Source organism: Macaca thibetana, chromosome 9 (genome assembly GCF_024542745.1).
Source record: "Macaca thibetana thibetana isolate TM-01 chromosome 9, ASM2454274v1, whole genome shotgun sequence".
In the NCBI taxonomy this organism is placed as follows: Eukaryota; Metazoa; Chordata; class Mammalia; order Primates; family Cercopithecidae; genus Macaca; species Macaca thibetana.
This window is the reverse complement of record NC_065586.1, coordinates 61,218,096-61,245,682: the sequence shown is the minus strand read 5'-3', so window position 1 is coordinate 61,245,682 and position 27,587 is coordinate 61,218,096. Positions and strand designations below refer to the sequence as shown.

The window sequence follows — 27,587 nt, the reverse complement described above, 5'->3', positions numbered from 1 at the left end:
TGTCCTACATGGCCCTGCGCTACGAGACTGCTCGGAAGGAAAGGCGGGAATAACCAACTTAACCCTGCTTCGAGGTGGTTTGGAGAGGAAGAGGAAAGCCGTGTCTTTCTGCAATATCGTGAGGGAAGCCGAGACCCCGAATCATCAAAGAGAAGGAGCAGAAGAGGACTAGGCGGCTGCAGGTAAACCAAGGTAGGGCGAGGAGGCAAAGGAACCGGAATTCCTCTCCACGAGCGCGTTCTCGGCTCCCCTCCTCGCGTCTCCGCCCCGGCCACGCCCACCACGGCACGGGCGCGCGCACGCCGCCTTCGCCGCGGGCCCCTCCGTGGAGGCGCGAGCACGCCGCCGTCCTCGTCGTGGTGAGCGTGACCGCTCCGGCTGGTCCTGGGGGCGGGGCTGTAGGGGAAAGTGCTAAAGCCGCTGAGGTAAGAGGCCGAGGGCTGAAGGGCCCTCGGGAGCTTGGTGAAAAGGGAGTTAACCCTTAGGATCCTACCTGCAGGGACTAGAAAAATGGAGAAGGTAGGAGGAGAAACAGGAGACTGCTGTAGCAGACGTGCGACAGGAAATTTTCCCAGGCCGGGTTTGACTGAGTGCGCATGCGGGCCAAGGGGTGGCGCCTGCGCAGTGGGACAGCGCCGATGGCGTCGTTTCCTGTGGACCCAGCTGGGTGGGAAATGTGGCTAGGAGTTAGCTTGGGAGCCGCTGGTGTTCTGACCGTTCCCCTCTCTGACCACTCTCTCTCCACGCCCACCCCACCCCCGGTTACAGCTGCGGCGTCTGTTTGGTTTGGGTTGTAATCCAGCTGTTTTGAAGTGGAACGATTTTTTGATGATGGAATTTAATGATTGCTTGTAATGATTTGCCTTTGTACTAGGGTAGGAACTTTTAAGGAATTACTCTTTTTAAGAAAATAGGCATATGTCTGTTAGAAAGGAAAGGAATTTATATTCATAAAACTATGAAGGCCGGGCGCGGTGGCCCACGCCTGTAATCCCAGCACTTTGGGAGGCCGAGGCTGGCGGATCACGAGGTCAGGAGATCGAGGCCATACTGGCTAACACGGGGTTTCACCGTGTTAAATACAAAACAAAATTAGCTGGGCGTGGTGGCAGGCGCCTGTAGTCCCAGCTACTGGGGAGGCTGAGGCAGGTGAATGGCGTGAACCCGGGAGGCGGAGCTTGCAGTGAGCCGAGATTGTGCCACTGCATTCTGGCCTGGGCGACAGAGGGAGACTCCGTCTCAAAAAAAAAAACTATGAATGCGAGGTCATCCCTGCCGTACATGAAGTAAATGTTTAAGCATCTTAGCTCGGACACAGCAATCTGTCCACAAAGCATCGTTACTCTCCTGTGAGGATCTCCACTGTCAGCCCCAACTTCCCTGACAGGGCCAAATCCCAGGATACTTCATCAGTATTTGTTCAACAGAACATTACTGAGCACCTCCGGTGGGCCTCTCAGACTAGTTGAAAATAGAGTTGTGCGAATAGATCTGCACAATGAGAAAAAAAATCCGTAATGAACCAATACTGATGACACCACGCTTGTCTATCTCCTGCATAACCTTTGCTGAGCCCTGCGTTCTGTCATTTGTTCTTCATTCATTCATCCGAAATGCTCAGGAAGCACTGTGGAAACACTGTGACCCAGGTTCTGTGCTCGGCATTGAGGGTAGAAAGACTTCCAAGGTGGCAGGATGTTTCTTAAGATCATGAACCTTAAAATGAAAGTGTAGGCCGGGCGCAGTGGCTCACACCTGTAATCCCAGCACTTTGGGAGGCCGAGGCGGGCCGGATCACGAGGTCGGGAGATCAAGATTTTCCTGGCTAACATGGTGAAACCCCGTTTCTACTAAAAAAAATACAAAAAATTAGCCGGGAGTGGTGGCGGGCGCCTGTAGTCCCAGCAACTCGGGAGGCTGAGACGGGAGAATGGCGTGAACCCGGGAAGCAGAGCTTGCAGTGAGCCGAGATCGCACCACTGCACTCCAGCCTGGACTGCTTAATAGAAGCACTTAATAGAGCGAGACTCCGTCTCAAAAAAAATAAATAAATAAAAATGAAAGTGTAAAGTGCTTAATAGAAGGTATTGGCCCTCCTCCTGAGCAGATTCTTTCCCCTCTGGGAGCTTGCTAACTCTGTTAGATGGAGAGAATTAAGACTTTTTCCATGAAGTTTTTTCATAGTAAGTATGAAAAACTGGGATCTGCATAGGAAAAAACACTCAGGAGTAACTCTCCGTTAATGATTTTGAACAGCCAAGATTTATGAAGTGTTTACTAAGCCTGTAACCGTTCCAAGTGTTTTACGTGTATTAATTAATCTTTGTCACACCTGTGTGAGGTAGGTGATGTTATTACAGGTTGAGTATCCTTAATCTAGAAATCCAAAATCCTCCAAAATTTAAAACTTGAGCACTGACGGGATGGTCAAAGGAAGTGCTTTTTGGAGCATTTTGAATTTTAGATTTTCGGATTTGGGAGGCTTAATCGTTACGTATAATGCAAATATCCCAAAACCTGGGAAAAAATCCGAAATCCAAAATACCTCCAGTCCCAAGCATTTGGGATGAAGGGTACTCAACCTGTTTCCCGTTTTGCAGATAAGACAACCAAGGAACAAAAAGATCCCGAAGTGGGAGGCGGACGCGGAGGTTGCGGTGAGCCAAGATCGTGCCGTTGCACTCCAGCCTGGGCAACAAGAGCGAAACTCCATCTCAAAAAAAAAAAAAAAAAAACAGAAGTTGCAATTTTTTACATTTTTGCCATCAGACCTTGGCAATGACCTTGAGCAGTACAATATAAATAACTCCCACATGCTTAGCGTTTCAATAATGGAACACTAGGCATAAATGGGTGAAATGATTTGTCCACAGTCTTGCAGCAAGTAAGTAGCAAAACCAGAACTCAGAGAGGCTTCATAATCTTACCCACTATGCTGCTTTACCTTGCACATGACAAATGACATGCCAACAAGCCATTGCTTCAGAATGTCACAGCAGATAAGCTAAAATTGTCTATATACCTCAGTTTTATTTTTTCATGTATAAAATGAGGAAGTTGGGTTAGATGACTTTTAAGGAATCTGGTTTCTGTGAAATATTTAATTCACTCAGCAAACATTTACTGAAATGAACAGCTACTTCCTTACCATAGACCAGGTGTTATGTTTGGTTCTGGTGATCAGTTAATGCCTGCCCTGAGAGCAGTTACAACCTAGAGTTTATTAGTTTTGCTTTACTCTCATTTACCACTTGCTGGTAGCGTTCAAAATTTAACTGAAATCTTTAGAGCTAGAAATTATTTAGGTTTATCCTTCCACCTCAGCAGAAAACTGCTTATTTAAAGTTAGCTTTGTGCTAATTCTGTGCTCCAGTTTTTAACTCTGGCTGTTTTGTGTATGGAACGATAGAAGTTCTGAGAGTTTGAAAGAAAACAGGATGAAAGGGAATTCCTTTGATTATATTCAGCTTAGAAGTCACACTGTGGCTACCTTTAGAAGCTGTCCTCACTCTGGCAGTTGCTTGGGTGCTCTGCTGAGCACCTGACTTCAAAATATAAAGTATAAAGCATTTGCAACTGAATAGAGCATTTATTATAGAGTTTTAAATCTTAGGTGAGATATATAAACAGTTCACCGTGGGTTCTACTCTGAACTGATGGGAAATAAAGACTGAGCTACTCTCCAAAAGGTGGCTAAGTTGTCTGTATACTTTATTTGAATCCCACCAGGTATTCACTTAGAGATTTGGACCTGATCCCTTACTGCTTAAATTCAAAAACAATTCAAAAACTTGTCAGGCTATATTTTGACCCAGTGTATTCCAGAAGATTGGATATTAATCTAACTCCAAAAGTTGTTGCCTCTGTGGATATGAGTACAATTTGAAAAGTTAGCTCAGAGAAAAAAGGAAGAGTGATCTAATAACAAGATTGAAAATGTCGGCTGAGCAGAGTGGCTCAGGCCTGTAATCCCAGCACTTTGAGAGGCTGAGGTGGGAGAATCACTTGAGCTCAGGAATTGGAGACCAGCCTGAGCAACATAGTGAGACTTTATCTCCACAAAAAATAAACAAAATTAGTGGAGTTTGGTGGCACGTGCCTGTAGTCCCAGCTACTCGCGAGACTGAGGTGAGAGGATAACTTGTACCCAGGAGGTCAAGGCTGGAGTTAACCAAGATCGTGCCACTGCATTCCAGCCTGAGAAACATAGTGAGACTCTGTCTCCAAAAAAATAAAATAAAATAAAATGTCATTAATCAATTTGCATTTTTGCTGACAGTCTTGTTATAATAGCTGTTCTACCGTTGTTCCGGGTTCCCACTTCACTATTAATCAGTGTTACTTATAGACATGTAATGAAGTCAGAAAGCAAGCTCTGCTTCTCTAACAACCTTAAATCTTCATCACAAAATTAAGCAAACAGAACAGCCAGTGTTTCAAGACATACTATATCATTTTCCTTACTAGGAAACTGGATTTTATGTATATAAATTTTATATTTGTATTTCATTTCCTCACTTTTTTCTATTTTTTTTTTTTTTGAGACGGAGTCTGGCTCTGTTGCCCAGGCTGGAGTGCAGTGGCTGGATCTCAGCTCACTGCAAGCCCCGCCTCCCGGGTTCACGCCATTCTCCTGCCTCAGCCTCCCGAGTAGCTGGGAGTACAGGCACCCGCCACCTCGCCCGGCTAATTTTTTTTGTATTTTAGTAGAGATGGGGTTTCACCGTGTTAGCCAGGATGGTCTCGATCTCCTGACCTCGTGATCCGCCCGTCTCAGCCTCCCAAAGTGCTGGGATTACAGGCGTGAGCCACCGCGCCCGGCCACTTTTTTCTATTTTCAAAAAACATGGCCAGGTGCGGTGGCTCACGCCTGTAATCCCAGCACTTTGGGAGGCCAAGGCAGGTGGATCACCTGAGGTCGGGAGTTCAAGACCAGCCTGACCAACATGGAGAAACCCCATCTCTACTAAAAATACAAAATTAGCTGGGCATGGTGGCACATGCTCATAATCCCAGCTACTTGGGAAGCTGAGGCAGGAGAATTGCTTGAACCCGGGAGGCAGAAGTTGCGGTGAGCCAAGATTGCGGCACTGCACTCCAGCCTGGGCAACAAGAGGGCAACTCTGTCTCAAAAGAAAAGAAAAGAAAAGAAAAAAACATAAGTTTCAGCTAGGCATGGTGGCTCACACCTGTAATCTCAACACTTTGGGAGGCCAAGGTGGGAAAATTGCTTGAGCCCAGGAGAGCTATACCAGCCTGGGGGCAACATGGTGAGAAGTTGTCTCTACTAAAAGTAAAAAAAAAATAGCTGAGCATAGTGGAATGCACCTGTGGTCCCAGCGACTTGGGAGGTTGAGAGGTTGGTGGATTGCTTGAGCGCAGGAGATTGAGGCTGCAATAGCCATGATCACGCCACTGCACTTCAGCCTGGGTGACAGAGTGAGAGCTTGCCTCAAAACAATAGGTTTCAACTCTTTTATAATAAATATGTTCATTTTGCAACTAGCAAAAAAAAAAAAAAAAATTCAGTCTGGTCTAGGTACAGTGGTGTTTCCACTAACTGATCACCACCAGTTACAGATTTCTTTGTTCCTTTTCCACTCCCACTGCTTCACCTGACTGGCCAAAAAAAAAAAACAGCTCAGCTAAAATTCTGTCTGACCATTATAGAGAAAAATTCATTTACAATCCATTTTCCTCCTCCCCACCCCACCTCCCCGAGATGGAGTTTTGCTCTAGTGGCCCAAGCTGGAATGCAATGGCACCATCTCGGCTCACTGCAACCTCCATCTCCTGAGTTCAAGCTATTCTCCTACCTCAGCCTCCCAAGTAGCTGGAATGACAGGCACCTGCCACCATGCCCAGCTCATTTTTGTATTTTAGTAGAGATGGAGTTTTGCCATGTTGACCAGGCTGTTCTTGAACTCCTGACCTCAGGTGATCTGCCCGCCTCGGCCTCCCAAAGTACTGGCATTATAGGCATTAGCCACCAGCCTACAATCCTTTTTGAAGTCCTTTCTTCTAATTGGGTTAAAATTCACATAACATAAAATTAACCACTAGCCATTTTCAAGTGTACAAATCAATATAAAGTTATTTTTAATCTAAATACTAGAACTTTATCCATTACAGCAGCCAATAGCCACATGTGACTACTTAAATTTTAATTAATATTAAATGAAATTTAAAATACAGTTTTTCAGTCATACCAGTTTATAGGTACAACATGAAGCTAGTGGCTACCATATTGTGCAGTGCAGAAATAGAACACTGGAACATTTCCATCATGGCAGAAAGTTCTATTAGACAGCGTGGCACTAAACCTTTTTTTTTTTTTTGAGACAGAGTCTGCTCTGTCACACAGGCTGGAGTGCAATGGAGTGATCTCAGCTTACTGCAACCTCCACCTCCCAGGTTCAAGTGATTCTCCTGCCTCAGTCTGCTGAGTAGCTGAGGCTACAGGCACCCACCACCACAGCCGGCTAATTTTTTTGTTTGTTTGTTTTGAGATGGAGTCTCACTCTATTACCCAGGCTGGAGTGCAATGGTGCAGCCTTGGCTCTCTGCAACCACCGCCTCCCGGGTTCAAGCAATTCTCCTGCCTCAGCCTCCTGAGTAGCTGGGATTACAGGCGCGCACCACCACGACCAGCTGATTTTTGTATTTTTAGTAGAAATGGGGTTTCACTGTGTTGGCCAGGCTGGTCTCGAACTCCAGACCTCGTGATCTACCCACCTCGGCCTCCCAAAGTGCTGGGATTACAGGTGTGAGCAACCGCACCTGGCCATTTTTTCTTTAAAAAATACTGTATACCGGCCGGGCGCGGTGGCTCAAGCCTGTAATCCCAGCACTTTGGGAGGCCGAGACAGGTGGATCACGAGGTCAGGAGATTGAGACCATCCTGGCTAACACGGTGAAACCCCGTCTCTACTAAAAATATAACAAATTAGCCGGGCGAGGTGGCGGCGCCTGTAGTCCCAGCTACTCTGGAGGCTGAGGCAGGAGAATGGCGTAAACCCGGGAGGCGGAGCTTGCAGTGAGCTGAGATCGCGCCACCGCACTCCAGCCTGGGAGACAGAGCGAGACTCCGTCTCAAAAAAAAAAAAAAAAAAAAAAAATACTGTGTACACTTTTTAGAGAGCTGAGCGCAGTGAGACTTTGGGAAGCCAAGGTGGGAGGATCACTTGAGACCAGGAGTTAAAGACCAGACTGACTGGGCACGATGGTTCATGCCTGTAATCCCAGCACTTTGGGAAGCCGAGGCGGGCAGATTACGAGGTCAAGAGATGGAGACCATCCTAGCCAACATGGTGAAACCCCGTCTCAACTAAAAATACAAAAATTAGCTGGGCTTGGTGGCGGCGCCTGTAGTCTCAGCTACTCAGGAGGCTGAGGCAGGAGAATCGCTTGAACCTGGGAGGCAGAGGTTGCAGTGAGCAGAGATCGCGCCATTGCACTCCAGCCTGCCGACAGGTGAGACTCCGTAAATAAATACATATGTACATACATATATACACACCAGACTGGGCAACATAGCAAGACCTCATCTCTGTTGTAAAAAAAAAAAAATGGAAAGAGGCCAGATGCAGTGGCTTATGTCCGTAATCCCAGCACTTTGGGAGGCCAAGGCAGGTAGATCACCTGAGGTTAGGAGTTCGAGACCAGCATGGCCAATGTGGTGAAGCCCCGTGTCTGCTAAAACTACAAAAATTAGCTGGGCATGGTGGCTCATGCCTGTAATTCCAGCTACTTGGGAGGCTGAGACAGGAGAATCGCTTGAACCTAGGAGGTGGAGGTTGCAGTGAGCTGCTATCGTGCCACTTTAGTATGGGTGACAAGAGCAAGACTGTGTCTCAAAAAAAAAAAAAGAAATAAAATACCATATACACTTTTTAGAATTTTTGTTAAAGTCGTGTAAGCTTCTGTGGCAAAGAGAGTGTTTGTTTTGAACTTTAGTAAGGTGTCATGTATTCAGGACAGTTTTCTCTATAACATTTGCATTTTTTGATATGCAATAAGGTTAAACACTCACAGGTGCTCTGTTCATAATAGGCAATGATTTCCAAGATTGTTTCCTGAACTTTTTGTTCCGGTTTTGGGACGCCACCAAGTGATAAGTTTGGGTATTACATTTGAATGAAAAGGTTAATTTTTTTTGAGAGAGAGTCCTGTTCTGTCACCCAGGCTCACTGCAACCTCTGCCTCCCGGGTTCAAGCGATTCTCTTGCATCAGCCTCCCGAGTAGCTGGGATGAGAGGCGCCCACCACCACGCCTGGCTAATTTTTTTTGTATTTTTAGTAGAGACAGGGTTTCGTCATGTTGGCCAGGTTGGTCTTGAACTCCTGACCTCAGGTGATCTATCTGCCTCCACCTCCCAAAGTGCTGGGACTACAAGCGTGAGCCACCGTGCCTGGCCAAAAGTTAATTTTTAATGAGAAGGCCAATAGGTATTTCCTAACTAGTTCCCCTTCCCTGGGAACAGAACACAGTGTTACTCTGGAATTTTATTTGGAAAATATTATAATTTATTTATGTGGCTTGATCAGGATGTATCCAAGACAAACTGTCCTGTGAAGTGTGATGCTTTTATCCTCATATAACTTATTTCCTCAGTCAAATTTCTGCCTTGGCACTGCCATATCACCCCTTCATAACTCATGAATCACCCACAGTCAATCTCAGTTAACATAAACAGTTTGCTAATGGTAGGAATTCATGTTTTAAGTAGATATACTATTCTTAAGCTTATTTTCAATTCAAAACCTGACTGATATTTTGGCCTGAGACATCAATAAAATATCATGAAAGTAGAGAGGATAGAAAAACGGGGAGCTAACTCTTTATAAAACTGCATGCTGGGCCGGGCGCGGTGGCTCAAGCCTGTAATCCCAGCACTTTGGGAGGCCGAGACGGGCGGATCACAAGGTCAGGAGATCGAGACCAGCCTGGCTAATACGGTGAAACCCCGTCTCTACTAAAAAATACAAAAAACTAGCCGGGTGAGGTGGCGGGCGCCTGTAGTCCCAGCTACTCGGGAGGCTGAGGCAGGAGAATGGCATAGACCCGGGAGGCGGAGCTTGCAGTGAGCTGAGATGCGGCCACTGCACTCCAGCCTGGGCGACAGAGCGAGACTCCGTCTCAAAAAAAAAAAAAAAAAAAAAAAAAACTGCATGCTGACCCTTACGGCAGCTCGAATGAAATGTTGTCACTCTCACTTCCATAAACTTGCCAATTGCTGTTTTTCTTTCTCTGTAGTGAAGTAAGAACTCTGCTAGAGAGGAAATGGCTGCTTCATCATCATCCTCTTCAGCTGGTGGGGTCAGTGGAAGTTCTGTCACTGGATCTGGTTTCAGTGTCTCAGACCTTGCCCCACCACGGAAAGCCCTTTTCACCTACCCCAAAGGAGCTGGAGAGATGTTAGAAGGTGATCTCATGCTGCTTTCTGAATAATTGGATTCAGACCTGCAATGAATATTAATTGTGAAGAAGCTATTAAGTGGATTAAAGATGAGTTTGCCCTGATTTCAGCTCTACATTTCATCTCTTGTCACCATCTCAAAATAATATATTTAAAAACAGTCTTGCTCCAGAATCAGAATGTTGGAGCTGAAAAGGACTTTGGAAATCAAGGAAGTCATCTAAAGTTATTTAGATCCAGAAAAGTTAAGTGATTTGACCAGGTTAAAGGCAGAGGTAGGGCTGGGCACCGTGGCTTATCCATGTTATTCCAGCACTTTGGGAGGCCAAGGCAGGCGGATCACTTGAGGCCAGGAGTTCGAGACCAGCCTGGCCAACATGGTGAAACCCCATCTCTACTAAAAATACAAAAATTAGCCGAGCATGGTGGTAGGCGCCTGTAATCCCAGCTACTGGAAAGGCTGAGACAGGAGAATCACTTGAACAGTAGAAGTTGCCATGTGCCGAGATCATGCCACTGCACTCCAACCTGGGCAACAAAATGAGATTCTGTCTCAAAAAAACAGAGTTGGCCGGGCACAGTGGCTCACGCCTGTAATCCCAGCACTTTGGGAGGCCGAGGCGGGCGGATCACGAGGTCAGGAGATCAAGACCATCCTGGCTAACATGGTGAAACCCCGTCTCTACTAAAAAATGCGAAAAAAAAAAATTAGCTGGGTGTGGTGGCGGGCGCCTGTAGTCCCAGCTACTCGGGAGGCTGAGGCAGGAAAATGGCGTGAACCCGGAAGGCAGAGCATGCAGTGAGTCAAGACCGAGCCACTGCACTCCAGCCTGGGTGACAGAGCGAGACTCTGTCTCAAAAAAAAAAAAAAAAAAAAAAAAAAAAACCAGAGTCAGCACTGAATCCAGGAATTCTCTTGACCTCCTACTGCAGTTTGCTTTATCCTGGCACCTGTCTACCTCCCATGGTAGTAGGTTTGATGTGTCTTTTTATAGTATGATTAATCTACAGATAGATTCACCCTGTCAGAAAGGTTCTAAGAGGGAATAAAAGCTAATACAGTGCCCTTTTATGTGAACATGACTCCTGACCCACTGCAGCATGATGCTGTGTGGTTCTTCTAGCACCAGAGCCAGATTTGCATCAAATCATTCACCATCTTGTTCAGCATCATTGGCTAACTGACTAGCCAAGATCAGGGTACAGGCTGTAACCGTGTCATTTGAAGAGCTAGACTAATAATTCTTACCAGGAGGCATAAAAATCACCTGAAGAGTTTACTTAAAATGCACATTTCTGGCCAGGCACTGTAGCTCACGCCCGTAATCCCAGCACTTTGGGAGGCCGAGGCGGGTGGATCACCTGAGGTCAAGAGTTCAAGACCAGCCTGCCCAACATGGTGAAACCTTTTCTCTATTAAAAATACAAAAATTAGCCAGGCATGGTGGCAGGTGCCTGTAATCCCAGCTAATCCAGAGGCTGAGGCAGGAGAATCATTTGAACCCAGAAGGCAGAGGTTGCGGTGAGCTAATGTTGTGCCACTGCAGTCCAGCCTGGGTGACAGAGCGAGACTCCGTCTCAAAAAAATATATAAATAAATAAATAAAATGCATATTTCTGGGCCCACCTTAGAGCTTCTGAATTAGTCTAGGGTGTAGCTCAGGAGTTCATTTTTTACCAGCATCCAAGCTCTTCTCATGAAGGCAGTCTTCCATATTTTGAAAAACACTGGGACCAGAAGTGGTGGCTCAAACCTAAAATTTCAGTATTTTGGGAAGCCAAGGCGTGAGGATTGTTTGAGCCCAGGAGTTCAAGGTTGCAATGAGCCATGGTCATGCCACTGCACTCCAGCCTGGGTGACAGAATGGGACTGTGTCTCAAAAAATAATAATAATAAATTTTTTTAAAGCACTGGGAGGCCGGGCGCGGTGGCTCAAGCCTATAATCCCAACATTTTGGGGAGGCCAAGGCAGGCAGATCACAAGGTCAGGAGGTCGAGACCATCCTGGCTAACATGGTGAAACCCCATCACTACTAAAAATACAAAAAAAATTAGCTGGATGTGGTGGCGCGCGCCTGTAGTCCAGCTACTCGAGAGGCTGAGGCAGGAGAATCACTTGAACCTGGGAGGCAGAGATTGCAGTGAGCCGATAACATGCCACTGCACTCCAGCCTGGCAACAGAGCAAGACTCTATCTCAAAAAAAAAAAAAAAAAAAGCTTTGGGGAATAACCTATTAAAGATTCAAAATTTACTTGATTCTAGCATTTTAGTGCTTAATTATATATTGATCTTTTTTCCTTTAAGTATTGCAATTTTTTTGTTGTTGTTTTGTTGTTGTTGTTGAGATGGAGTCTCGCTCTGTTGCCCAGGCTGGTGTGCAGTGGCTCAATCTTGGCTCACTGCACCTTCTGCCTCCCAGGTTCAAGTGATTCTCCTGCCCCAGCCTCCCAAGTAGCTGGGATTACAGGTGCCCACCACCACACCTGGCTAATTTTTTTGTATTTTTAGTAGAGACAGAGTTTCGCCATGTTGCCCCGGCTGGGCTTCAACTCCTGACCTCAAGTGATCTGCCCACCCCAGCCTCCCAAAGTGCTATGATTACAGGCATGAGCCACTGTGTCTGGCCTTAATATTTCAAATTTACACAAATATATTTTTAAACTAATCTAGGAATATCTGAGAGAAAGATACAAACTATCGGCCAGGCATAGTGGCTCACACCTGTAATCCCAGCACTTTGGGAGGCTGAGGCAGGCAGATTGCTTGAACCCAGGAGTTTGAGACCAGCCTGGGCAACATGATGAAATCCTGTCTCTAGAAAAAATACAAAAATTAGCTGGGTGTGATGGCATGTGGCTGTAGTCCCAGCTACTTAGGAAGGTGAGGTGGGAGGTTCACCTGAGCCTGGGAGGTGGCGGCTGCAGTGAGCTGTGATTGCATCACTGCACTCCAGCCTGGGTGATGGAGACCTTGTCTCAAAAAAAAAAAAAGATACAAACTGTAGTTGGCTTTGGGGATGATGAATAATCAGAAATAATAAAAAGAGTTATGGGTTAAGCCCAAAATCATTTGTGACAGGAAACCACGGGGGGGCTCTGGGACCGTAGAGCTCCCTAGCATTGGTTTGGATTATGACTAGTGGTGAGGTAGATGACCAGGTAGCATATGTAATTAGTGATATATATACTTCTCTCTTTGCCTTTTTATTTTCTTTAATTGTGTTAACTAAACACTCAAGTTAGTATTACTGAGTCTGGTTGGAAGTAGTGAACAATTGGGGCCCTGTTACCATATTTGGTGCTAAAACTGTATTATGACTTCATTTACATGCAGCAGAGATCTAGTATTGAGGAAGTTTCCCACAAAACAAATCAAAAATGGGAGACATTTAAATTGCTTAATGAGTTTTATAGCAGCAGAAGAATCAGTATTCAATAATGGAGCTCTAAGATTAAAGTCATTTAAATTTTAGCTATAAGAGGAATTTAATACAGGAGGTACCTCCACAGTCTCAAAGCTATCAGCATTTTGTCAGTATACACCAAATTATGTGGAGATACTGAAGAAGAAAGGCTTCTAAGATTAGTCTGAATGTTGATGTTCTAATGAGTTATAGATCTATCCATTTTTATTCCATCTCAATATGCTTCATGGAGAAATGTGTTGGGTATCTGTTGTAGGATACATTTATAGTAAGTATACACAGTGCACAGTTTTAATTGTGTTTCTTAGATTTCAAGTTTTACTGATAATCTTAAAGCTGCTTACACTTAAAGACTGTGAAAAATAATGTAGATATAGCAACCCCTAAACCCATTTAATATTCTTGGTCAAATCAAGAATATTAAATTGAAAAGAGTACTCTTAATGTAAGGATGTTTGATTTGGAAGCATTTTCTACCATGTTTATAGGTGATACTATTCTATTATACAATAAATCTAACACACATGTACCTGACCAGTAATAGTTTAATAGAATATGAAAATAGAGGCCGGGCATGGTGCCTCACACCTGTAATCCCAGCACTTTGGGAGGCCGAGGCGGGCGGATCACCTGAGGTCAGGAGTTCGAGACCAGCCTAACCAATATGGTGAAACCTGGCCTCTACTAAAAATACCAAAATAAAAACAAGCATCATGGCATGCGCGTATAGTGCCAGCTACTCGGGAGGCTGAGAGAATTGCTTGAACCCAGGAGGCGGAGGTTGCAGTGAGCTGAGATCATGCCACTGCCCCCCAGCCTGGGCGACAGAGCGAGACTCCATTAAAAAAAAAAAAAAAAAAAAGAATATGAAAATAGAGCACAGGGTTGCCTGTCAAGAGTAAGGAACAAAACCAGTTAGGAATCAAGGATGGATGCTGTTTTTAATCTCAGCAGGTTCAACTTGATGTTATATCCTCATGAGTCTAGGATAGTAAACCCAAATCATCTGTAGTTAACCTTGTGAATTAACTTTTTTGTGCCTCTGCTGTCTGAGAACAGACACCTCACATAAGCAGCAGTTTTCAGCATTCTCCTGCCCTTGACCAAAATTGTCCTCACCCAGTTACTACTGAGCACATTAAAGACTGCCTTTCAGCCCATCAGTGGCTGTATTTTAGAGACATTGTAGCCACTAAAGTATAAATTATCTGGCATTGTCTAATTTCCTACTGTGAGGTAATATTCTTTTTAATGTATTTGTTACCATCCTAATTTATTGGAGTTGGCGATGGTGTTAGATTTGGGTAATTTACTGAACTTTTCCCTGTTTATAACCTTTGCTTGTCCCTTATGAGGAAAGCTGATGTATTGCTACTTGCTGTGTTACAAAGGGTTTCATTACAGTTTCTAAATGGAAGAGATTGCCCCCAGCTGACTCTGCTCTCCAGGCTTTAGACTGGTACTGATATCACATCTAATAGGGTGGCTAAGAAGTAGTTGGACTTTGTGGTTAATAGGGAGCGGCAAATCAGCAAAAGTGTGTTCCACAGGCATATGGTGTGGTAGAGTGACATGCAGAGGTGCCTTTTTGAAAGTTTAGCTTATATCCTTTTGCTTTGAAGTTCATTACCAAGGAAAATATGCAAATATCACAACTTAACCATTTTATCCTAATGGTGCCTGTGATTAAATGTAAGTGAGAGGGGGCACTTCAGGAGCTTCCATATACATGTTGGCCTGATCCTTATAGTCCATAATTCCCACTGCCATGTGTGTAATCCTAAAGTTCAGGATCAAACCACCTGGGAGGTAAACTCTAGCTATGCTTTCCTCTTTCTAAAATAAAGTATGAGTTATAATTGGACTTTTTAAGCAAGAGTATGAATAGGATGATGACTACTGACATACCATTTACACAGAAGACCTATAATAAATTACATCATTGGTGTCAAATGTTCTCAACAGTCCCTCTTCTTGTCATGGAATTTATAGTTATTTGCTGTTCATTGCTTTTATCTAAAAAAAAAAAAAGTTATGTATTACCTTGTCTAGATCTTTTTTTTTTTTTTTTTTTTTTTTTTTGAGACGGAGTCTCGCTCTGTCGCCCAGGCTGGAGTGCAGTGGCCGGATCTCAGCTCACTGCAAGCTCCGCCTCCCGGGTTCACGCCATTCTCCTGCCTCAGCCTCCCAAGTAGCTGGGACTACAGGCGCCCGCCACCTCGCCCAGCTAGTTTTTTGTATTTTTTAGTAGAGACGGGGTTTCACCGTGTTAGCCAGGATGGTCTCGATCTCCTGACCTCGTGATCCGCCCGTCTCGGCCTCCCAAAGTGCTGGGATTACAGGCTTGAGCCACCGCGCCCGGCCTAGATCTTTAAACTGAATTGTCAGTGTAATAGTTACTATTTTTTTTTTTTAGATGGATTCTCACTCTGTCACCTAGGCTGAAGTGCAGTGGCACCATCTCAGTTCACTGCAATCTCTGCCTCCACACCCAGCTATTATTTTGTTAATTTAAAATGAAAATATTTATTTGCCCAGTTTGGCGATCAGCAGCTCAGAAGTGACTTATATTCAGCCAGAGAAATGGGACTGGGTGGAGAAGATGGGATCATATCCCATATCACACAGTATGTTTAAAAGAGGTTTGAAGGCCGGGCGTGGTGGCTCATGCCTGTAATCCCAGCACATTGGGAGGCCAAGGCAGGCGGATCACCTGAGGTCAGGAGTTCGAGACCAGCCTGGCCAACATGGTGAAACCCTGTCTCTACTAAAAAATATAAAAATTAGCCAGGCATGGTGGCGGGCGCCTGTAGTCCCAGCTACTCTGGAAGCTGAGGCAGGGAGAATTGCTTGAACCCAGGAGGTGAAAGTTGCAGTTAGCCAAGATTGTGCCACTGCACTCCAGCCTGGGCAATAGAGTGAGACTCGGTCTCAAAAAAAAAAAAAGTTTGAATTTACAGAATGTAACACTCTCTCTGAAGAATATAAAGAGTATACATCCCAATAATTATACTTTCATTTTTTTCTTTTTCTCTTTTTTTTTTTTGATCACTTTGAAGACAATATTGGAAGGATGCCCTCTTGGTTATATATTCAAGCTCTTTGGATACAGTAGCTATAGTTTTTTTTGTTTTTTTTTTTTTTGTAATTGGTTATTGTGACTTCTGAAATAAGATCTCCCTTGTGTGAAACTCAGCATGAGGCCAGAATGTGTTAGTCCTGTCTCCTTGCCACTTAATACCTTGCCAACACAACAACCCGTGATTGATGGGTGAATGTTTGAGGCCTATTAGTGCTGACATGAAGTACTGCCTGAAAAAGGACAGCTGTGTCCTCTCTCCCCATTTGTTTTAGGATTTTCGCAATAAGGTACATCCCCCAAATGGTTTCTGCTACCCTTTTAAAAATCAAATGTTTCTACATGAGCCGTAAATTTTTGAGAATATGTTTTGCTGTATCAGCTCTTGCCTGACAAGGAATAACATGAACTAGCTTGTGTTTCATGATCATCTTCCAAGTGCTGTGGCAACTGAGTTGGCCACTTCTTATTGGGCAGTTCTTGGCACCAGTACAATGCTAGGTTCTGAACTTGCACCATACTCTTATCATCATCCAAATTGCAGTGTTTTGGTTCAGTTGGAAAATCAAGGTTACAGTTTGCGTTCACAGAATGACATTTCCCGGCAGTGCTCTGTGTTTATCAGAGTGATGTAATTTGATATATTAAAAATCAACAATTGTTTTTTCCTCAGCTTTGTTTTTTAGACTGAAAATGATTTGGAGTTTTGGTGAACCTTTATATTTTGATACCACAGGAGCCAGCCACATGGCCAAATGTGTCGGCTGCCAGTGTTTGCTTGACATACAGGAGAACATTAAGGAACTCTCAGGTTGGGAAGAGGGAAGTGTTGACCAGGACATCAGACTGAGGTTTCTTGTTTTTGTTTTTTTAAACACTATTTTTAAACTCTTAAGTAGAGGGACTATTTTAATATTCTAGGTATAGAATAAATAGCTTTTATAACAGTCTTAGTTCTAAATGAAACAGATACCATCTTTGTAAACACTGAGAACTAGACCCTGAATGTAGAAGTAGGGAAAAGAATAAACAAGTTTACTTGGTTTATCAGAAGCCATAAAACCCTTACAGCAGATTAAAACCTTTTCTCCTTTTGTTTGTAGATGGCTCTGAGAGATTCCTCTGCGAATCTGTTTTTAGCTATCAAGTGGCATCCACACTTAAACAGGTGAAACATGGTAAGCACATGAGTGTTGTGTACTTGACTGTGAGAATAAATTTGCTGGGGGTTGGATGAGGCTGTGACAAAAACCCCCAAACTCAGCAAGGCTATTTTAGTGGACTTCCTAAATTTAAGAACCTTCTAGGTCTTAATCTGGTCATAATGTCCACATTGAGCCTTAAGTTTGGGGCCGGGTGCAGTGTCTCACATCTGTAATCCCAGCAGTTTGGGAGGCTGAGGCAGGTGGATCACTTGAGGTCAGGAGTTCGAGACCAGCCTGGCCAACATGGTGAAACCACATCTCTACAAAAAAAAAATTAGTCAAGCATGGTGGTGCACACCTGCAGTCCCAGCTACTTGGGAGGCTGAGGTGGGAGGATCACTTGAGCCCGGGAGGTTGAGGCTGCAATGAGCTGGAATCGCACCACTGCACTCTAGCCTAGGCAACAGAGTGAGACCCTGTCTGAAAAAAAAGTTGGTTGTCCAGGGAGTCAGTGCTTCCTGCTTCTCTTGTGTTGCTTTTTCCTCTCCTGTCCGAAACCTCCTTTTACTGTTGTCCTCCACTGGTTACCATCATTATCTCCAAGTATTTGTACAATACCTCCTGGTCTATCTATACTCTAACATCCTGGTAACACCTTTTCTGTTAACATTAAGCCTCACTAGGCCTTCATTTCTGCATCAACAAACTGTGTTCCCCCACCAGACCATTTCTCCATTGAAACATTATGTAGGGGGAAAAGCTGTAATTGCCTCTAACACTAGGATTTTAGTCCACAAATCACTATGGCATAGAGGATGCATACTTTTTTTAAGAACAGAGCACATCCGGGCCGGGTGCGGTAGCTCACACCTCTTATCCCAGCATTTTGGGAGGCTGAAGCAAGACGACTGCTTGAGCCCAGGAGTTCAAGACTGACCTGGGCAACATGGTGAGAACCCATCTCTAAATATATATATATATAATTAGTGGAGAGTGGTGGCACATGCCTGTGGTCCCAGCTACTTGGGAGGCTGGCATGGGAGGATTGCTTGAACCCAGGAGGCATACTCCAGCCTTCATGACAGAGTGAGACCCTGTCTCTGGAAAAAAAAAGAATAGGGCACATCCTGAAAATGTGATCATTTTATTTTAAAATGACTTTTTTATTTTTTGAGATGGAGTCTCTCACTGTCTCCTGGGCTGGAATATAATGGCATGATCATGGCTCACTACAACCTTCGCCTCCTGGGTTCAAGTGATTCTCCTTCCTCAGCCTCCCAAATAGCTGGGACTACAGGCACCCACCACCACGCCCAGCTAATTTTTGTATTTTTAGTAGAGACGGGGTTTCACCCACCATGTTAGCCAGGATGGTCTCGATCTCTTGACCTTGTGATCCACCTGCCTTGGCATCCCAAAGTGCTGGGATTATAGGCATGAGCCACCATGCCCAGCCTAAAATGACTTTTAACATTAGAAGAAACTCCGACTTAAAAAAAAAAAAGGCCAGGCGCTGTGGCTCACGCCTGTAATCCCAGCACTTTGGGAGGCCGAGGCAGGCGGATCACAAGGTCAGGAGATCAAGACCATTCTGGCTAACACGGTGAAACGCCGTCTCTACTAAAAATACAAAAAAATTAGCTGGGCATGGTGGCGGGTGCCTGTAGTCCTAGCTACTCGGGAGGCTGAGGCAGGAGAATGGTGTGAACCCGGGAGGCGGAGCTTGCAGTGAGCCGAGATCGCGCCACTGCACTCCAGCCTAGGCAACAGAGCAAGACTCTGTCTCAAAAAAAAAAAAAGAATAGGCCGGGCACAGTGGCTCACGCCTGTAATCCCAACACTTTGGGAGGCCAAGGCGGGCGGATCACCTGAGGTCAGGAGTTCGAGACCAGCCTGACCAACATGGAGAAACCCCATTTCTGCTAAAAATACAAAATTAGCCAGGCATGGTGGCGTATGCCTGTAATCCCAGCTACTCGGGAGGCTGAGGCAGGAGAATCGCTTGGACTCGGGAGGCAGAGGTTGCAGTGAGCTGAGATCATGCCATTGTACTCCAGCCTGGGCAACAAAAGTGAAACTCTGTCTCAAAAAAAAAGAAAAAAGAAAAAAAAAAATTAAGCTTCCGACCAGCATAGAATAAGACCCCATTATGAGAATTTTGAGGGTCAGGCGCAGTGGCTCACATCTGTAATCCCAGCACTTTGGGAGGCCGAGGCAGGCAGATCACCTGAGGTCAGGAGTTCGAGACTAGCCTGGCAAACATGGTGAAATCCCATCTCTACAAAAATACAAAACTTAGCCGGGCACTGGTGGATGCCTGTAGTCCCAGCTACTTAGGAGGCTGAGGCGGGAGAATCACTTGAACCCAGGAGGCGGATGCTGCAGTGAGCTGAGATGGCGCCATTGCACTGCAACCTGGGCAACAAAGCAAGTCCATCCCCCCGCAAAAAAAAAAAAAAGAATCTTGAGGGGAAAAAAAATCCATCTAGAAATTGACTTTTTTTTTTTTGAGACGGAGTCTCACTCTCTGTCGCCAGACTGGAATGCAGTGGGACAATCTTGGTTCACTGCAACCTCTGCCTCCAGGGTTCAAGCGATTCTCCTGCCTCAGCCTCCCGAGTAGCTGGGACTACAGGCGCATGCCACCACGTCCAGCTAAATTTTTTGTATTTTTATAGAGGCGAAGTTTCACCATGTTGTTCAGGATCGTCTCGATCTCTTGACCTCGTGATCCGCCCGCCTCGTCCTCCCAAAGTGCTGGGATTACAGGCATGATCCACCGCACTCGGCCTAGAAATTATTTTTATACCAGTCATCATCTTGGTGGCTGGTGGCAGTCTCATGGGTAATACATTGTTGTATAGTATTCTCTCCTCGACTCTTTACAGATCAGCAAGTTGCTCGGATGGAAAAACTAGCTGGTTTGGTAGAAGAGCTGGAGGCTGACGAGTGGCGGTTTAAGCCCATCGAGCAGCTGCTGGGATTCACCCCCTCTTCAGGTTGATGCTGCCTGGATGGTCGCCTCTGGTGCGCAGCAAGTGCAAAGCCAGTGGGGGACTTTCTCACAGCTTGCATAGCCATCCAGAGATCCACAGCTACATCGCTGAATTGTTAATGCACATTTGTACTTGGTTTCTCTGTATCTATTCACCGGCAACAAATACTTATATGTATGATCTTTCAGGGAATATTTTGTTTGTTTTTAAAAGTATTGGGAATCAGATTAAGACAGTCGGTTTCAGAGAACCAGGAGGTTTGGGGTTAAGAGATACTTAAAAATTTTCACAAGCCAGGTAGGGCATATATCAGATTTGGCCAACTGATTGGCATCTGTCCTGTCATCCATACGGTGCCTGGAAATATTCACCAGTCAAGGTCAAGGTCAGCATCTGTGGTTAAAAATACAGCATTCTGACCTAAAAAATTATTTTGCAGATGAATGTGATTTCAACTCAGGAGCTATCCAAATGAGGATTAAATATTCATTTTTTTTCCTATTTTTAGACATCAATTCTATAGATTCTAACTTTTTCTAACCTCTTCTTGACATGCTAAATGCTGGCAAAAAGAAGTGCTTTTTGGATATGGCAACACTTGTAAAAATAAAGCAGTAAGCAAAATCCTTTTAAACACAGAAATCCTGAGTTCTTCTCATTGGTGGACTCAAGCAATTCTGTAGCAAATAAATCCTTTGAAAGAGCTCCAAGTTGGTGGCTTTATTCTTTCAAAATCTGAGGGATTTGGGATGAGGCAAAGAGGTCAAATTACTTTTTAGAAGAAGAGAATCTAAAAACCGTTTCTCCTAAACAAATGGTAGACTGGCTTTTCTTCAGGGATATGTGTCTTTATAGGAATACATGAATTTATCTTACTGATAATTTAAGTAGGTTTTTTTTTTTTTTTTTTTAAGAAACAAGGTGTTGCTCTGTTGCCCAGTTGGTCTTGAACTCCTGGCCTCAAGAGATCCCCCCCCCCCCCCGCACCTCGGCCTCCAAAGCGCTAGGATTACAGGCATGAGCCACTGTGCCTGGCCTCAAGTAAGTTTTTATACCATGATAGGGAAAAACCTGGAAGGCTAAGAGATGTACTTTGTTTTCCCTCATGGGACCCCACGTTCCACAGTAAACAACTGGGATAATCATATATTACCTTGTATGCAAATTTTGCCTTAGACAGCATTTGTCTGTTCCTTGTTAATAACTTGCACCTGATCTGCTTAGAGTTGCTTAATTATAAGTAAATATAATCCCAGTAGCAATTAGCCTTAATCCAAAGAGTTCAAAATGTTTAACACGTTCTACCTGACAGGAGGTGGTGACCTCATTCAGTCGGTTAAGAGCCTGAGCCCTGTGAAGTTAAACACCTGCTCATGGTCACATAGCCCAGGCAGAAGAAAATCTCGGAACTTGGAATAGATCCCAGTTGCCTGATAGTTCATCTCATTATTGCCTCTAAAGCAAACTGGAGACTCGGCACGGTGGCTCCCCACTTTAATCCCAGCACCTGGGGAGGCTGAGGTGGGTGGATCACTAGAGATCAGGAGTTCAAGACCAGTCTGGCCAACATGGTGAAACTCGGTCTTTATTGAAAATACAAAAATTAGCCCGGCGTGGTGGCACATGCTTGTAATCCCAGATACTCAGGAGGCTGAGGAACGAGAATCGCTTAAACCCGGGAGGTGGAGGTTGCAGTGAGCCGAGATTGCGCCATTGCACCCCAGCCTGGGTGACAGAGCGAGACTCTGTCTCAATAAAAATAAAAATAAAAAAAATCAGAGCATGAGAAGTACCAGTCCAACTCACCTTTTCCATATTAATAATTCTCAACTAAAAGAAGTTCCATATTCGAAAGCATTTTAGTTTTTTAACAGTACTTATTAGCATCAACCATCTTGATAATCAAGGGAAAAATTAAAAATACCTAGACTGCAATAAACCTTTAATCGGATTTTCAGTGAGAATTTAGAAGCAATCACTACCTTTCTCTTGCTTCATTTGTATAACCATGCAGCACAGGCACTGTGTTACCTCATCTTTACGCTTTGGTATTTGAACTTATTACAGAGTTTTTTCTCTAAATTGGATGTTTCTTAATATGACCTTGGAAACTGAAGTGATCTTAGCATTAAACAAAAATGCTTTCTGAAACACCTTTCCCATTGATCACTTAGCTGCTATTTTAGTCTTACCAAGAATAAGACTCTTACAGTTTTTTAAAGAGAGTACCTCCCTCTCTGTAGCTTTCTGTCAGTCATTATGTTGCATCGTCCACAATGCCTGTTACCATGCTTTGGGCTCAAAGATGGTCCCAGTTGCTCATCTGTCATCTGTTATCTCTTGTGCCAGTCAGTCACAGGCATGAATTATAATCCTCTGAATAACACAGCAAGATACATAATACCTCCTAATATAGAAAAGGAACTTGAAGCTCAGAGCAAGTGTCACTTGCCAAGGCTGCACAGCTAAGTCAATAGCCAAATCTGGACTTCAATTCAACTCGGCCAGAATCCAAAGCAGCTTCTTTTAGGTTCACTATGCCACATCCCACCAAACCCAACCCAGCACACTGTATTAGGAAAAATCCTAAAACTTTTGATGAAATGGTAGAATGAAGTAACTACCTGGAGAAAATAAGCCTTCCGCTACCTTCCCTCCTCCCTCCCAGGGCTTGACAAAAAGAGATCTCGAGCATGAGGAAGGAACGGCTTCCTCAGAAACAGACAGGAATTAGCTGTATGTTGGCTTCTGCATACCCTCTTAAAATTCAATATGGGGCCGGACGCGGTGGCTCACACCTGTAATCCCAGCACTTTGGGAGGCCAACACGGGCGGATCACCTGAGGTCAGCAGTTCGAGACCAGCCTGACCAACATGGAAAAACCCCGTCTCTACTAAAAATACAAAATTAGCTGGGCGTGGTGGCGCATGCCTGTAATCCCAGCTACTCGGGAGGCTGAGGCAGGAGAATCACTTGAACCCGGGAGGCAGAGGTTGCAGTGAACCGAGATCGAGCTGCTGCACTCCAGCCTGGTGACAGAGCGAGACTCTGCCTCAAAAAAAAAAATTGTTCATGTCAGTCTGACATATAATCCTATATAACTGTTTTGTCTCATGATGATGAGATATCAACAGTAAAATAGCTAGTTTTACACAGTCATACAAAAAATTTCCCATTTTTGACTTCACAATTATCCAGCATCAGCTTTAAAGTCCAGAATTTTTACTAATACACAAACGTGTTATTGATTACTGCCATCCCATAGCTGACACACCGGAATGACAGTGTCTGGAAACTAAATCAAGATCCTGACCCAAGTATCTCTCTTTATCTGCTCATTTACTTGGAGCCTGTGGCTCCCCTTCCCCTCCATGACCGGGAGTCCTGGAATCTGCTGATCCCAGTCAGAGTGCCAGATACTGAAGTGGTAGAAACTTTGGGCCTTACGGCTAGGACTTTCACCTCTGTAAAGGGAAGGGGCCAGAGCTGGGAGATTCCTGTCATCCAGAGGAAAAGGAGGAAGCCGCTTAAGAAGCTGACGCCCTTTTGGGCAAATGTAGGAAATGTTACACTTAAGGCTGGGCATGGTGGCTCACACCTGTAAGCCCAGCACTTTGGGAGGCCAAGGCAGCCAGATCACCTGAGGAGTTCGAGACCAGCCTGACCAACGTGGAGAAACCCCGTCTCTACTATAAATACAAAATTAGCTGGGCATGGTGGCGTATGCCTCTAATCCCAGCTGCTCGGGAGACTGAGGCAGGAGAATCGCTTGCACCCAGGAGGCAGAGGTTGTGGTGAGCCGAGATCGTGCCATTGCACTCCAGCCTCGGCAATAAGAGTGAAACTGTCTCAAAAAAAAAAAAAGAAAAGAAATACTACACTTAGAGGAGGCTGCTTTGCCTCTCCCTGTCCTTTTGCCAAAGCACCTAACCTTGCCGAAAATATCTTGCCACACCTTTTAATTGCCTAAAGTTCAACCAAAACCAAGCCTTTCATTTCATAAAAGAGGTAAGTCTTAAATAACAGGTACTCGGGAGAGTTAAAAGCTTGGGCTACAGGCAGACTGTAATGATACCAGATCTTTTCCTGTTTTCCCAGAGCTGAGTTTGGGATGGAGATTGCATCAAAGGAGCCTGATGCTTTGCCACTAGCCTTCTGTGCATACATTTATTAGCATCTGGTCAAAGAGAGGGTCTCAGAATTGTAGAACTGAAAGAGACCTTAGAGGTCATCTAGTTCACCCCTCATTTACATATAGGAAGTAGGGATGTTGTTTGTCTGGTTTACTGCTGCATCCTCAGTACCTAAGATACTACTTGGCACATAGTAGGTATATCATAGGTCTCTGCTAAGTGAGTGACATAGGAATTTGTGTGTTACCTTTGTTTTAGAAGCTACTAGCTATTTCTAAGCCAGGCGCTATGGCTCACACCTATAATCCCAGCACTTTGGGAGGGCGAGGCTGGAGGATCACCTGAGGTCAGGAGTTCAAGACCAGCCTGGCCAACATGGCAAAACTCCGTGTCTACTAAAAATAAAAAAATTAGCCGGGTGTGGTGGTGGGTACCTGTAATCCCAGCCTCATGGGAGCCTGAGGCAGGAGAATGGTTTGAACCTGGGAGGGAGATTGCAGTGAGCCAAGATCACGCCACTGTACTCAAGCCTGGGTGACAGAGTGAGATTCCGTCTCAAAATAAATAAATAAATAAATGAAACTACTAGCTATTTTTAGGGCAAAATCCATAGTGGAGTAATCCCTGAGGTAATTCAGATAGTTAATGGGCAGAGCCAAGACTATCACCCAGATATCAGCCCAGAGCTATAACGTCACCTTGATAGGTGGAGGCTGTGGAACAAATGGAAGCTGTTCCAAAGCATTCATATCTCATATGATCCCATCCACGCGATGAGCCAAGGCAAAGGGCACCGGTGGTTCCCTACCGTCATGGGCCCCGGCCGTGGGCCTGGTGGTAGGGTCATATGTCAGCATCCACGACCTAGTCTCACCTCACAGGTACTCTTATTTCTCCTGTCTGTCAAGTTTCCCAAGGAGGAGTTTTCCCAAATCAGCCTGGTTCTTTTTATAATATAAGCTGTTTAGAGGTCAGGCGTGGTGGCTCATGCCTGTAATTCCAGCATTTTGGGAGGCCAAGGCGGGCAGATCACCTGAGGTTGGGAGTTCTAGGCCAGCCTGGCTAACATAGTGAAACCCCATCCCTAATAAAAATACAAAAATTAGATGAGGCCAGGTACGGTGGCTCACACCTGTAATCCCAGCACTTTGGGAGGCTGAGTTGGGCAGATCACCTGAGGTCAGGAGTTTGAGACCAGCCTGGTCAATGTGGCAAAATTCCGTTTCTACTAAAAGTACAAAAATTAGCTGGTGTGGTGGTGCACATCTGTAATCCCAACTACTCAGGAGGCTGAGGTGGGAGAATCTCTAGAACCCAGGAGCCAGAGGTTGCAGTGAGCCGAGATCATACCACTGGACTCCAGCCTGTGAGACAGAGTGAGACACTGTCTCAGAAAAAAAAAAATAGCCGTGTGTGGTGGCACATGCCTGAATCCCACTTACCCAGGAGGCTGAGGCAGGAGAATCTGTAGAACCTGGGAGGTGGAGGTTGCAGTGAGCCAAGACCACACCACTGCATTCCAGCTTGGGTGACAGTAAGACTCCGTCTCAAAAAAAAAAAAAAAAAAAAAAAAAAACCTGTTTAGAGCAGGTAATGAAACAACATACAATTTGTTACTAACAGTAATAGAGAGGATATTCCTTTCCAAATGCCTGTCATTCTTTTCAGCAGACACTTAGCACTGTGTGTCTAGTGTCTGCTAGATGCCAAGGATATGCTGTAAAACAAGACACAGTCATCAACCTCAAGAAGTTTACAAATAAATATTAAGAGGGACAGAAAGGTCATTTTAAGTGTAATAACTGCTCTAATGGGGAAAGCATGAGGTGCTGGACAATACCATAGCAGAGACAACTAATCCAGCTGGGCCAGGCATCAGAGAAGGTTTTAATGAAGGATGAGGTTTAGGCTGAGACCTGAAGAAAAAGTAAGTGGGGTGGGAAGGAAGGACTTTATAGGTGGAGGGAATACAATTTTCAGAGGCCTAAGGGTGGGAAAGGGCATCCTACTTTTGTAGGGCTGCGGGTGGTTCATTATGACTGATTCATAGGTGATAAGGGCAAGAATAAGGCAGAGGGTAGGACTCGTGGGCTGTGCTAAGGAATCTGAACTTCAACCAGAGGACAGTGGGGAACCACTGAAGAACTTGAGGCAGGAGCATGACAAGATCTGGTTATACTTGAGATAATTTACTGGGAGGCAATGATGGAGAATTGGTGGTGGCGAGAGCCAGATTCCTTAGGAAGCCTTTGAGGTCATCCAGGTAAGAGATGACTGTAGGCCAAATTAAAGATGAGCGCAGTGGCTCATGCCTGTAATCCCAGCACTTTGGGAGGCTGAGGCGGGCAGATCACTTGAGGTCAGGAATTCGAGACCAGCCTAGCCAACATAGTGAAACTCCATCTCTACAAAAATACAAAAATTAGCTGAGCATGATAGTGGGTGCCTGCAATCCCAGCTACCCAGGAGGCTGAGGCAGGAGAATCACTTGAACCCAGGAGGCAGAGGTTGCAGTGAGCCCAGATCATGCCATTGCACTCCAGCCTGGACGACAGAGACTCCTCAAAAAAAAAAAAAAAAAAAAAAGACAGAGGATGGATTTGATTTGAGAAGTGGCAGGGGGTAGTGGCTCACACCTGTAATCCCACACTTTGGGAGGCCCAAGTGGGAGGATCACTTGAGGCCAGGAGTGAAGACCAGCCTGGCCAACATAGCAAGACCCCCACCTCTACAAAAAAATGTACAAATTAGCCAGGCATGGTGGCACACACCTGTAGTTCTAGTTACTCCAGAGACCGAGGCAGGAGGAGTGCTTGAGCCCAGGAAGTCAAGTCTAGGGTAAGTTATGATCATGCTATTGCCTGGGTGACAGAGCGAGACCCTGTCTCAAAAACAAAATAATGCTGGCACAGTGGTTCATGCCTGTAATCCCAGCACTTTGGGAGATGGAGGCAGGCAGATCACATGAGGCCAGGAAGTTCGAGACCAGCCTAGCCAACATGGTGAAACCCCATATCTACAAAAAAGAGAAAAATTAGCCGGGCATGGTGGTGGGCACCTATACTCCCAGCTACTCAGGAGGCTGAGGCAGGAAAATTGCTTGAACCTGGGAGTCAGAGGTTGCAGTGAGCCGAGATTGCGCCATTGTGCTCCAGCCTGGGCCAGAGCGAGACTCAAAAAAAAAAAAAAAAAAGACATGTAATATACAGGATTAGGTGACTGGTGGAACTTGGATAACTCAGAGGACACCCAAGTTTTCTTGCGTCAGGAGCTGAGGGACTAGTGGTACCATTCACTGGGATAGGGGTACAGAGAGGGCAGCAGGCTACAGAGATGTTCAAGAGGCAGGTGACTCCCCGGGTCTATAGTCTGGAGCGTGAGCTGGGC

The 27,587-nt window shown here is 45.1% G+C and overlaps 3 protein-coding genes across 5 annotated transcripts in view; 1 reads left to right on the top strand and 2 right to left on the bottom strand.

Annotated features, from left to right (window-relative positions):
- Positions 1-27,587, bottom strand: part of ASCC1 (activating signal cointegrator 1 complex subunit 1) — an 885,589-nt gene that overhangs the window by 112,471 nt on the left and 745,531 nt on the right. Inside the window, exon 2 of one of the 2 annotated variants that reach the window (XM_050803664.1) lies at positions 494-573. The gene's annotated coding sequence lies outside the window, so the exon portion shown is untranslated. Of the gene's footprint in view, positions 1-63; positions 275-493; positions 574-27,587 lie in introns of those variants that run through there. The other variant, XM_050803663.1, reaches the window with a different exon arrangement.
- The window catches only part of PSAP (prosaposin), a 517,400-nt gene that overhangs the window by 390,568 nt on the left and 99,245 nt on the right, over positions 1-27,587 (bottom strand). The gene's annotated exons all lie outside the window — the stretch shown is intronic.
- On the top strand, positions 266-20,776 carry ANAPC16 (anaphase promoting complex subunit 16). 2 transcript variants are annotated; one of them, XM_050803693.1, is made up of 5 exons: positions 266-425; positions 2,601-2,884; positions 9,257-9,425; positions 17,029-17,103; positions 19,959-20,776. In XM_050803693.1, the coding sequence occupies exons 3-5, from the start codon at positions 9,284-9,286 to the stop codon at positions 20,072-20,074; spliced, it is 333 nt and encodes a 110-aa protein (XP_050659650.1). In that variant the 5' UTR covers positions 266-425; positions 2,601-2,884; positions 9,257-9,283; the 3' UTR covers positions 20,075-20,776. The 2 variants fall into 2 exon arrangements, with proteins under 2 accessions (XP_050659650.1, XP_050659651.1); XM_050803694.1 differs by lacking the exon at positions 2,601-2,884 and having other exon boundaries at positions 285-425.

Coding starts and splice junctions, on each gene's coding strand:
- ANAPC16 (XM_050803693.1), top strand. CDS start 9,284: ATGGCTGCTTCATCATCATCCTCTTCAGCTGGTGGGGTCAGTGGAAGT. Junction 9,426..17,028: donor AGCTGGAGAGATGTTAGAAG/GTGATCTCATGC, acceptor TTTTGTTTGTAG/ATGGCTCTGAGAGATTCCTC. Junction 17,104..19,958: donor ACTTAAACAGGTGAAACATG/GTAAGCACATGA, acceptor GACTCTTTACAG/ATCAGCAAGTTGCTCGGATG.